Here is a 12,488-nt window from a genome sequence, read left to right on the forward strand (position 1 = left end):
GGCCTACTCAAGCAGCTGGTAATTAATGAAGCACAAAATAACGACTGCTAGTCGCCGCACAATTCCCTATTCCCTCTGCTTAAGCACAACACCCACTCCCGGCTGCACTTGTGCGGCAACAAACTAGTCCTCTGCACCAAGCTAGTCCTGACCCATGTTGTTATGGTAATTAAAAGATCCACTGTCATGCTTATTCAAGACTCAGCCTTGGCTCAACATTTGACAGAGGAATTGGTTCTTTCAGGCTTGACCTTCTATTCCTCTTTTAGTGAATTATTCAAAACTATTGGGTTTTATAATAATCTTTGAAGGAAAAATACAGTGTTTCAGATTTTCCCTTTCCTCTACTGCATTATATATAGTATGTAAAGATCGGCAAAGTTCCAAAGAAAACACTGCTCCTGAATTGCCTCGTCAGTGTTTTGAACCGATACTTCCGAGGCATCGTGTCGTCGCGTGACATTACAATGCCCCACATTTGCATAATGTACATCAAGCGCCCCCCTAACAAAAGCGAGAATGGGGGCCGACATTTCTTACACGTGCAGGAAGCAGTCGATGAATCACAACAGAGTGGGCCAGCTGGCCAATCAGGGCAGACTAGGCTTTATCGCGAGGGGTGCTTTAAAGAAACAGGACCAAAAACCAACTCTTTCAGACTAAACATATAAAATAATGCAGATGTTGGGACTGCAACTACTACTACCAGAGGTATGCTACATACAAATTGCAAAAACATCAACATATCAAAGATTTAACTCACAAGGAAAACAGGTTTCTCTCCAGCATTCGAGTCTCCCCAACAGTATTGTTTTCTACATTAGAGGCGTTAAGGAGGACCAGAGAAAGACAGATGTGCTGTTGCTAACGTTAACACTGCTGAATCGCCACTGTTTGTGTTCCTGTGGATTATGCGCTCTACTGGAGCTCGCTTGGCATCCACCGCTTTGTCTAGCCCATTCATCAAAAGGACCAGTGGTCTTGTGAGTTAGAAGATTCATACACCGAGGAAGAGAGGTGGAGAATTAGCCCAGATTTATGAGCACAGACTGCAATGGCAAGACACTGGCAGCTGCTACTTGACATTTGAACAGAGAATGTGCAAGAAAATTGGAGGCAGGGGGAAACAGGAAATTGGAACAGCAGTGAGGTGGAGAGGGACAGAGGAATGAATGAGACATGAGCTGGTGGACGATGTAAAAAAAGAGTGGCATGTGATTGGGAAAGCTAATTTGTGGATTTAAAAACAAAGGCTATCCACAGTAAAAAACTGCTGCTCATTAAATTGATTCCCATTTTTGTTTTTCAGCTGCTCATTTGCCGACACTAGAAGTAAATGGGAGAAAAAAAAGGCAATACATTTGACATTTCATAAAATTACTTGTAATGATCTGTTAGAGGGTTAGTGATTTCCCGAATTGACTGAAAGCAGTGCAGCGGCTGTTAAAAGATTGTAGCTCATTGACCGATTGCTCCAGAAATTATGTATTTTTTCCTCCTTGCCTCATTGTGGGGTGGAGATTAAAAGGCCATGAGTTGAACTATCCCTGACCTGAATTACCCTGATGATCTTAGCCATCAAAACAACAGTGGGATAAAATGCAGCTGCCCAGTTCATCATCCGTCCCATTTCCTCTCTCTGCCGTCACCTCACGGTTGCTAATGTGGTCCGATTCCTTTACTTTGATGCCCATGCAGGGACTGTTGATACACTGCACATCAGTGTTCAGGTCTCACCCCTGCAGCGGCCAAGCTATGATAGTTGTAGAAAATATCAGGCCAGAGAATCAATGTTCAAAACAAAACAGAGCAAAAGCTTGTCAGGGGAAACTTGAGGGGGAAAAGAACAAAGTCCACAGAAGAATTTTAAGGCAATCACGAGTCAGGACCGGAGCTAGCATTTGTATTTTGTTTTGTACTGTAAAAATATATCTCTTTCTTGTGTTTGGTGTATTTATGTAGAGGCACAATCTTTTGCACCAGATTGTGGAAGGTGACTCGGCACCAACAGGGCTGCTCACTGGCTCAACGGTATTTTGTCATTTTGCCTTGTAGGAGGAAACAATGAAGAGAACACGACTGCCCTGCATGATCTGCAACACAGAGGGAGACTGTGCCCTTCTCACCTGGGTTTTGGAGGCACACCGACATGGCTGGGAGATCAGACAGATGTGATGAAAAGCATAGAAAAAGTCTTCTCGGCCGCGGTGTGCATGCAGTCACATCAACTCGGAGTGAATCATTGTGAGGTGACACAGAGAACCACAGAGGACAGCGGGCGCCTGGCCTGGAGGCAGACATCCACATCTAAACTGAGTCAAAATCTGACTCACAACGTTGGTGCTCAGCTTCCATTTGTCTGCCGGTGGCCTGCGTTTTACCTACTGACTTCATCCCGAAATCCCCCGTATTCCTTTTAGTTCTCTGTGAGCACCAGTCGGGGTCAGTCACTGCCACAACTAGTAATGACTGTCTGGCAGGGTGGGAGAGCGCTCCAGGAGCTACTAGCTGGTGTTGGTCAGCTGTTCTTCACCGTCTGACCGTAGCGGCAGCCAGGATGGGCTGCTGGGGCTGGGATTGAAGCTGAAGCAGTCCAGGAGCCAGTGGAGAGTCTTCATCATCGCAGATGCTCTCTTTTAAGTTCGAAGATCAGAAAGAGGAGAACAAACAGCAGCGTTTTTTGGCTGCGGTACAACATGTGTGCAAATGTGCCCAAGGTAGATTGTTGAAAAGAAAAAACACAAAGGAAAGTGTTTGGTAAAAATATTTTCTAGTGAGCTAGTGAATTTAGGCCAAATCTCTAACACTGAGGTTTTACCAAACTGTATCTTTCCCACCTAGAAACTTTAATTTGAGTCAATAAGAGCCTGTGTGGGTGCTTTCAACGTGTTTTGAATCAGGAACGCTGGAGTAAAGTCAATAACGATCCGTCAGGCCAGGACAGCAGGTCAGGATCAGAATATATCCTCCAAACATGATCTGTCGAATTCAAACATTTCACAGATCACCTAAGTTTTCTTATCCTCTCTTCACCTTCATCTGTTGATATTCCTGCATAAATTAACCACACTTGATTTGCGCTAATCATGACTTTATCTGAGCATAATTACTTGGGGGTGACATCAGCTGAGGCACACCAATCTTTCTTAAAGATAACTCCTCATTACGTTTTTTTTCCGTATAGGTTGCTTTGACTGTCTGTGTGTATAATACTGGAGAGAGAAACATCAGTAAGGATGAAGATAAAGCTCTTTCCGATGTGTTTGACTATGATCTCTTGACAGTGGTAAACCCCAAGCTGAAACATAAAGGCGCCTGGGAATAGATAAGGGCTCCATTGTCAAGGAGTGAGACTCCTGGAGCCTGCAGGCATCCTTCCTGGAGGTTTGGAAGCTGACTGTATAGACTGATGGAGGCTGTTGCACCAACAGGAGATATTATCTGACTCCCGTCTCTTACTGCCTGAGGGGGAAAATATATGTGCAACCGGATTGCTTCTCACTCTATTCAATCCCGGATTGACGTCAGAAAGACAACCACAGTCCTGCTCGGTGGTTAATGTTTAATGGACTTAAAGGACATGATTGCCCGTTGGCGCTGGATCAAAATTATAGAGTGGCCATATTCAGCGCCAGCATAAAATGTTTGACACCGTACTCCTAATGACAAAAATGACCTCTGTCATAAGTGTGTGTGTCTGCTAAAGTTATTGCAGTCGTCCAATTTGAAACGTGAGGTCTTGGCGTCACAAGGAGACTAATTATGTTTTTGACATAATCAGCCCACAAGAGCTCTCCGTGATTAGCTCAAATGGCTTCTAATGAAAATGTTGTCTTGCTTTGTTAACCTTGTGTGGCTTTAACACTCAGGTGTTAACAGGGTCGGACGTGGGCGGCATACATCGAGGGTATAAAACCCTTGGTCTGAGCAGCTATATCAAATCTCATTAGCTCCGATGCTGTTGCAACTGGGTTATGGTTGGATGGACTTTACAGCCTGCTTTACGGCCCGCTTTATGAAAATCAATATGTCACTTTATGGTATATCTTACATATACTGTCAATAAACTGTTAACAGGTCATCTCGTCTTTTGTGGCTAATTACATTAGAAAAAGCGGTCATTTTTCAAGCCTCATTTACAGGACGCCATCGTGTTGCTAATGTTTTAATCTCTCCATTGGGTATAATTTCCTTAGGACAGTTAGCAAATGCTCCTGCAAGTCATCTGTTAGAATCATCAGTGGAATTACTCAATATAATCAGTCGTACGCGTGTCAAAGGCATATGCTGCATTATATTTGTGTTGCTGTTTGAATAGTGATTTGTGTCACTTACTCTTGAGTGCACATTTCTATAACTCACCCTGTACAGTTGATGAAACACAACATAAAGCTGTGTGCGCTCTAACCGACCCTGCTTCCTTCGCAAGGATGACTCACTCATTATTTTATCATCATCTCATTCACGCTGTGATTTTGTTGAACAACAAGAACGAGAGGGTGCGGGGCATTTTGAGCTGAATCCTAATTTTTTTTTGCCAAACACCTTGTCTTGTGCTTTTCCAGACAGCCCCGCACAACGCCCGTCCCACATGGGAGGGCTCCAGCTCTATACCACATTCATTTGCATTACGCTACAGCCCAAACTCCCGAAAACTACATTAATCATCCTGTCTCTGCTAAGCTACTTGGGCAATTCAATTGGCTTACGTTTAGCCACATAATAAAGCATAATGGCATCCGCGCAGTGCAATAATTCAAAACCATTGATCTGATTACAAGCATCCTGCCCCATAATTCACTGTGTTGAAAATACAGTTAGGGTTATGGAGATCAAGCAGACAATACTTTCATCTCTGTCGGATCGACACAGCCGGGTCAAACGTGCATATGGTTTTAAAATTCCGCCCGCGCCAGCCGTGCATATAGCAGCTCTTTGGCTTTTGAAAATCTCCACTCTTTGTTGAACTCAAGAGGCTGTTATTACTCTGTCTCCTGTAATTCTTACAGACAAACTGCGGCATTTCCAAGGCCGTAATGAATGCCTAGAAACAGCAGAGACCCTTTACATAATGTCATTAACAGCAAGAAATGGATTTTTCTCTGTCTACATGCCGGAATGCACAGGTATAGGCTGAAACAGCGACGCACACACACACACACACACACACGAGACTTACATGGCAGAGTGACGGCGACCAGGAAGAATTTCACAAGCTAAAACCGGTGTGAAATTGTATGAGACCTCTGGCTTCCATATCTCTGTTCATCCCACCTAATCTTTAGGGTGCCCAGGGTATTTTATAATGCCATGATATACAGTGCGATGGCAGGGTTTATGGGCTCAAGGATTTAACAGTGTGATGTGATCAGCCAAAAGTCAGACTCAAGAGCTACTGGGGGAAATAATTTTGCACCCCATGTAAATAGCTGCCTTAATTATTTTCCAGCAGCTGAATATGAAGATGGCAAAGATGACCTTTATCAGCCGGTAATCTACAATTACCAGGGATATTCTCTCTAATGCTTTTCCCTTTCTCATTTTTTAGCTTTTGTTTTTTCGGCGATCTTAACAGTCTTGTGATTAATGAGATGCTTTTCATATGCAGGGAATAATTATTGATTAGCGGGATTCAATTTAGATAGAGAGAAATCTCATACCTCTGCAGCACAATGTAGTAAACATTGATTGTTTCGCTATCTATGTAGTGCTGTAAACTAATTTTTCACTCTTTCGCCGGCTCAGAATTACACGTAATGAAAGCGCGGCTCTTTATGTGCCGCGGGGCTGCAGCTCTCACGATGTCGGCTAATCAGATGGTGCCAATTAAGTGAGAAGAAGGACGGAGAAAGAAAAACACTTTCCACAATCAGCGCTGTCTTTTGCAAGCTTTTTGCTCTAAACAAGGACCTGTGGAGGATTGAGAATATATATAATAAATACATTGTCAAATCAGTGTGGTGGAGGTCAGCGGGAGCGACACGGGAATAGTAACGAACTTAAAACAGGACACAGCAATCACTAAAGAAAATGCCAAATTGTCAGGTAACTCGGTGGATTCACGAGGACAAATTGTTCAAAGGGTCTGATAAACACTTCAGAGTGGCAGTTTTGCAGCATAAACTGAAGTCGTATAGCGTAAGTGTTTGACGCTGCACAGGCCATCAAGTGCAAAGCGTATGCATGTATTTGTGGTACCGTTTCTGCGTGCTCATTTCTGTCAGTGTGTGGTGGACAGAAATTGCCGCCGGCCAGGCACAGAATCAATCCCAATAATGCTGCATCTTTCAGGTATAGTGTGCGGCCTCTCTGACAACCTGAATGAAATGCATGCTCCACATCTCCAGTTTAAGACATTCAATTTCCAGCTGCTTCTCGGGGGCAGAATGCTGCAGTGAAAGATCAATGCAAAATGACAGGAAAATTGCTAATGTTATTTAAATCAAAGTGAGACTGGAGGAGACCAATTATGCCATTGATTCAAGGCAATATTCCTAAGTGAGATGTCCCTAGGCCAATAACGTTATAATATTTTGATATTAATGATATTCTACAACCTACCCCATATTGTGTTTTTTTAAAAACACATGCACTTAGAGACCCAAACCACATTTATCTACTAAGCTGTAGACGCTATAGTTAATGTGCTATTGTCAATTTATTCATTTTGAAGAAGAATTCCCAATGCTACGTAAAGGAGCCACGCAAAAAGAAATATACAAATTGTTTGTTGTTGTGGGGAGAGAAGAGATCTAAGGCAAGTGACACACAATATGATGCTATCCTGTGATGCCTTTGCTCCGATGCAGTTATGCATCTCGCAGCAGCGGTTTGGTTGTATTTTTCATGTTTCAATTCCCAGTTGGAGTCTACCACTGTCTCAAGGAAAGAGCTGTGAGATGATCGGTTACTGGGGAGAAATCTGATTTTCTCTGCGAGACGCTGTATATGAAGTGTCAAGAATGATGCAGCAACTTTGGTGCGGTGCTGTTTGTGTATGTGAGTGTGTGTGCCGGAACTTGGGGGGAGACAGCTGAGAGCCCGTCCACATTGGAAAATCAACAGCAGCAACATATATGTCAAACGGTAGCAGAATCAGAGGAGCACAGAGAATGAATAACAATGCCAGAGAGAACGGTCGGACTGTTTCTCTGTTTGCAAATAGACCAGGGTAACTTTTCTGTCTCTAAACACAGAGGAAGGAAGAGGTCGGTGTTTCGTGGCCACTTTGTTTCCCTTTGTGCTACCGGGCCCGCATGCATAAGTGAGGCAGCCAGCGCCGGGCCAATCTCAAATAAAGCTCATTTCAATCAAGCCATTTCAAATCAGGCGAGCTAGAGGAAAGAGAGCAGCTTTGCGAAAGGTCAAGGTGCATTCCCCAACCTCCCAGACGAACATCGGTATTTATTTAGTTGTGTGCGCGATAAATGGGAGCGTGTTATCCTTTCAGTCCCTCCGACGGTGAAACACAATAACCTTCCGAGTGACTGTCATTGACCCTGAGAGCACGCAGGGAACGTTCAAAGTCCCCGATGTTGGAAAAGAAAATTAAAAATGTAAAAATAATCCAAGGATGCAAATAGGTACGTGTGAACTATGCCTCCGAGAAGAATTGATCTGCACAGGTTATTCTAACGCAACGCTACACTGCGGAGATCATCTGTCTCGGCGCTTCAGCTTTTAAGACTATTAAAGAAATGGCACTTGATTGATCACTTGTTTTGTGCTTGTCACGAAAAAGGAAAGACAATACGACTTCTGTGAGACTTCTGAAGTCTGCGACACTTGTCCAAGATTAAATAGAAAATTAATATTTTGAAATAGTAAAGCATCTTTTTTTTTTTTTAAGTTTGTCAGTCTGTGTCACTAAAATCATTTGGTGTCTAATCATGTGAATCATTGTGGACTCATGACAGTTTACTTGTCTGATAGCTGAGGGACTTTGAAACAATGTCTTTACCTCAACTAAAGTCAGTAAATGAATCTGTTTTTTGTAACACGGTGACTGAATCTATTCTCTGTAAGTGTATGTACTGTATAAATGTCAGCGACACAATGCCTTATTGTTTGACACCAGCCTGTGGTGTGGTGCCCCCCCCCCCTCCACCCCCCAGCGTGGCTTGTAGCATCAGGCACCCTCCGCTTCCTCTGCTGCAGAAACAGTTACAGAGACGGAGCACCTGCCCTTGTGCCTGAGTGTCGTTCCCAGCAGCTTGCTAATGTCAACCTGCCTGCTACGCACAGCGGGGTGGGTGCTCCAAGACAGCAGCAATTTTCCACTGCATGCGAATGAGACTGGAGAGCAATCTGCTGGCCTAAGAGCCTCATAATCAGCACATCATTATCAGGAGGGGGTTGGTGCATGGGGTGGCAGCGGGGCTGAGGAGGGAGGAAGTAAAGGGAGGGAGCAATGGATGACACCGAATGAGCCCCTGGCAGCAATGAGACGTTGTAAGACACAGGGAGAAGGGAAGCTGGTATTTGTAGAGCAAAAAGGGCAGGGGAAGAGATTCATGTTGGGACTAAGCACCAGCATGAAAGGGAGAGAGGCAGAGAGTACACCACCTCCATTTGTGCTTATAGCTGATGGAAGCTTGGCCTGTTTCATGTTGTGCCTTCAAGACTCTCAAAATCTGACAGCACACATAACACCATTAAGGGAGAAATATTGTGACAGCCCTTTGCAGCTTCCGCACGCAACTTCGGGTGGATATCAAAAGGCGTAAAAGACAACCAAAGCTCATATCACAGCCCATAGGTACCCTCCTCTTTTATGCAGGAGTTTCTGAGCGTTCGAACTTGCCCTTTATGCCCGTGCGATAGAGGAAGCACTCTGATGCCGGCGAGCATTCATTCACAGCAGCGGCCCTGACATTCAGATTAATTCTCGGCTCACATTAAGTTGCTCAGGTGTAAGCCATTTCCTATGCCGTTCGTCCGGGTAATGGTGTGGGCTGCTCTGCTTTTAAACCACTCCACAGCAGAGCCAGGGCCCTTTTACTGGGGCCAGTGCAGAATAAATAGATGCACAGAACAGGGCTCCCAGGCTGCCACTTTACTTTTAGTCTGTGACCCAGTTAACACTTTTATCCTTGGCAGCAAAAACATATTTAAAAAAAATATATAACTATTCGGGAGAGATTTGGTTGTCATCAGGTAGTTTTTAAATCCAGGCTTTATTTTTTTTTGGGGGGGGGGGGGGTTTAATGTGTCAGCAATCAATCAGAGCTGTCTAAAAGGATATATCTCCTACCGGTTCCTGCCGCATGGTGGCACTAGCGTACAGAGCACTTGGGGTGGCTGGGTTCAGGTTGCGCGCACTGCTACAGTCTATATGGTGATCAATTCATTAAAAGAAAAAAAAGCTGAAGGCATACAGAGACCACCCCTGCAGGAGCACAATAGAGGCTAAGGGAATATTTTGTTTTACATGTAAAGGAAAGAAGACTGGGTGTGTTTATACTTGCTCACACACACACACACACGCACACACACACGCACACACCTCACTGCTGGCCACGGGCTGAATGGAATGGAGAGGTGGCTATGCAGAACGCAGCTGCTGAGGAAAGGTTTCTGTGTGGGAAACACGCAAACAATTATTTTTCTTTCATCAAGAGACTTGTGGAAATTGTCGTTTTACTCCAAGTTCTCCTCCGCAGACATCATATGAACTTGGAGACATCAAACAGTCACCATGGGCTCTTTTTCCCCCCCATTCCATTTTACGCACCACTCTGTGATGCATGCGGGGGTTTATTCGGGGCAGTAAGAAGATGATGTCAATATTCCGTCTCGCACACTTGACAGCCGAGCAAATTCAATTGGACTGACTCCGCCTTGCTCATGCGAGACTTGTCCACGGGATCCTCACAGTGCCGCGTGCCCGTCTGCGTGCCCGGTGCTCTCCGACGGACCGTGAGCTCCATCCAGTCTCCTCCACGCGCGCTCTCCCCTCCCCCGGTCACTCGCCAAAGCCGCCAGTGAGGAGCGGTGTGACGCACAGGACCGGCAGCAGACGGGACTCTTCCCGGGAGTGTGTGTGTGTGTGTGTGAGAGAGAGATAGTGAGAGAGTGTGTGTGCGGGGCCACCACTGAGCAACATGTTCCCAGCGTGGAGACGGAAAAGGCGCACCGGGGGCTCGATGGTGGCGCCGCCGCGGACCATGGTGTTTACAGCCGGACAGGTCGGACAGGTGTGGGTCTCCTGTTGGATTCTGCTGTCGGCGACTTGTATCCTCGGAGCCAGAGCTCAAGGTAAGATGCGCAATTTCTTTAAAAGTCACATAGCTGCTGTTGTTGGGGGGCGACAAGAGAGACGCACAAGAAAGTATGTGATATGCAGGAAGGAGGAAAAGCAGAAAATACCCAAAACTGTTCCAAATCTACCCTATTCCTGTTTGTTTATGCAACCAAACTTAGCCCAGATGGCTGATTCACCTGGCACACACTACATGATAAGATCCGTTATTGTCACATTTCCTATGACAACAACGTGTGAACTGTTCTCCTCACCTCCATCACATTCCACACTGCAAACACAAGGCTATCTGCAGCCTCCTAATGCTCAACAAAGAGCACAGCCTGTACAAGTAGCCTGCAAACCTGGACAGCCCAACACTCACCATATTTGTCATCAGTCATGTCACATAATATCCACCCAAAGACTTGTGATTATTGTGCCTCTGAAATCTTTATTGTATGTACACTTTTACAATTGATGGTGTTTTCATGGTACCGACAACCACATTTGTCCATATGACCTGTAAAAAACATTTCTGCTCTCCAGTGAAATCTGTAGAGGAGAGAGTGTCCCAGCTGAGAAACCTCAGAATATATGTTTTACAGCCTGCACTGAGCCGCCCCTCTCGCCTTAAAGGCCACCTTAATAGCCACAGGCAGTCATTAACTCGTATGAATATGACTATGGCAAAGTGAAGCAGGGCCATTATTAAAGGCTGTATTACATTTGCTTAATGTCCACCACCCTCCTGCTCTCTTAATCACCTGCTGGGAGGAAGTAATGTGCTACAGAATTAATAAATGAAAAACATTTAGGCTTTGTTCGTGTCCGGCACAGTCTGATATGTGTGGATAACGGCACAGACACGATCCATACTAATCAGACAATTACTGTGAAATTCGGTGTGGCTCGTCACTTGTCGCTCTGTCAGCGGATGACCTCCACCTCTTGACCAGTGAGGTGGTAATGGGACCTACAGTAGATGCTTGATAGAGACAGAAAGCCAGCGAACTGCCAGTTGTCACATAAGCTGAAGGTAAGTTGATAAAGGACAAAGTGTATTGCACGGGCTTTAGTGAATTTCTTTAGCAGAATTACTGTGTATTCACATAAAATGGCTTTTAACCTTATGCTTCAGAATTCAACCACAAGGTCGGGGTTTTTATTACCGAAGGCCACGCAGAACCACAAAGGAACGATGCATGTTTGTCATACAAATCCCTGAGGCATTTGCTTCAATAGGGCCCAAGGGAGTAAAAAAGTCTTGTATTAGAAGTTGATTCATATGAGAAGTGGCTCCTTTATGCACTCCCCATCTTATAATCACAACGCTCTGTGCACCAAAGTGCTAAAAGCAGCATAATCCCTTTGCTTGTTTGTCTTTGAACAGGTTGCATTCCTCCAAAGTGCTCCTAACCTTATCTGAAAAGAGTCTCAGGCGTCTCTTATTATGCAGGGCACAGTTCCTTTAGCTGTTATTGCCATCCTTTTCTCGAGCTGACGTGCCTCAAGTCTAAGGATCTGCTGAGCGCTTCTAGGCTACTTCACAGGGCTTTACCTTTCCTCCCCAAACAGACCTTGTTCTCATCCTTGCAGTTGGTATTCATGCCCCTTGAATGTTCCCGGCTGCGCATTAGCATTTGTGAGAGATTCCCCCCCTCTGTCTGCCTGCTCGTTTCAATTGAGAAGGACTTCCTCTATGGCGCGCAATCGCTGCTCTAGGTACTTTAGTGGAGACGCAGTTGCAGTCTTTGCAAGGGAGCCACTCATCATCCAGAGAGGTCTTGTTCTTGTGAAGAAGGAAGCAGATCTCGTCCTCATGGGGCATCAGTGTTTGCAAATGACTGGCAGTGAGGCTGTGCCTGTGCATAAAGTTAGAGATGCTGCAGTCATTCCCTGCGAGCGCAGGCCCTCTGAGGATGTCATAAATTAGGCGATACACAGGCACATCAGGCCCCCAAGGAACCAGAGATAGCATGTACTTGTTTTTCATCAGGTTCCTACTGAGGCTCCGGCTGTGTTTAATACTCCAGGCTGCTCCATTGCACAAGAGGATACCTGATAGAGTCCACGGGGGGACCTTTCTCCTGCTGCAGACTGCTCTCAGCGGGTCATTTTAGGACTCATTTAGACCCCATCATCGAAATACGAAATAAATAGATGTGAGGTTTTATCTTTCTTCACCTCATGGCGGTCTCTATCTGCTCACTCCTCCTGAAAGCCTCTGCCGCTGAAATCTATCCGT

The 12,488-nt window shown here is 45.2% G+C and overlaps 1 protein-coding gene across 5 annotated transcripts in view; it reads left to right on the forward strand.

Moving 5' to 3' along the window:
• Positions 1–9,486: 9,486 nt before the first annotated feature.
• The window catches only part of sdk2a (sidekick cell adhesion molecule 2a), an 84,877-nt gene continuing 81,875 nt past the window's right edge, over positions 9,487–12,488 (forward strand). For 3 of the 5 annotated variants that reach the window (XM_034592597.1, XM_034592600.1, XM_034592598.1), the window contains exon 1: positions 9,487–10,257. In XM_034592597.1, coding sequence (XP_034448488.1) covers positions 10,104–10,257 — 154 coding nt within the window. In that variant the 5' untranslated portion in view covers positions 9,487–10,103. The remainder of the gene's footprint in view (positions 10,258–12,488) is intronic. The other 2 variants (XM_034592599.1, XM_034592601.1) reach the window with 2 other exon arrangements.

Source organism: Hippoglossus hippoglossus, chromosome 8 (assembly GCF_009819705.1).
Source record: "Hippoglossus hippoglossus isolate fHipHip1 chromosome 8, fHipHip1.pri, whole genome shotgun sequence".
NCBI classification, from domain to species: Eukaryota; Metazoa; Chordata; class Actinopteri; order Pleuronectiformes; family Pleuronectidae; genus Hippoglossus; species Hippoglossus hippoglossus.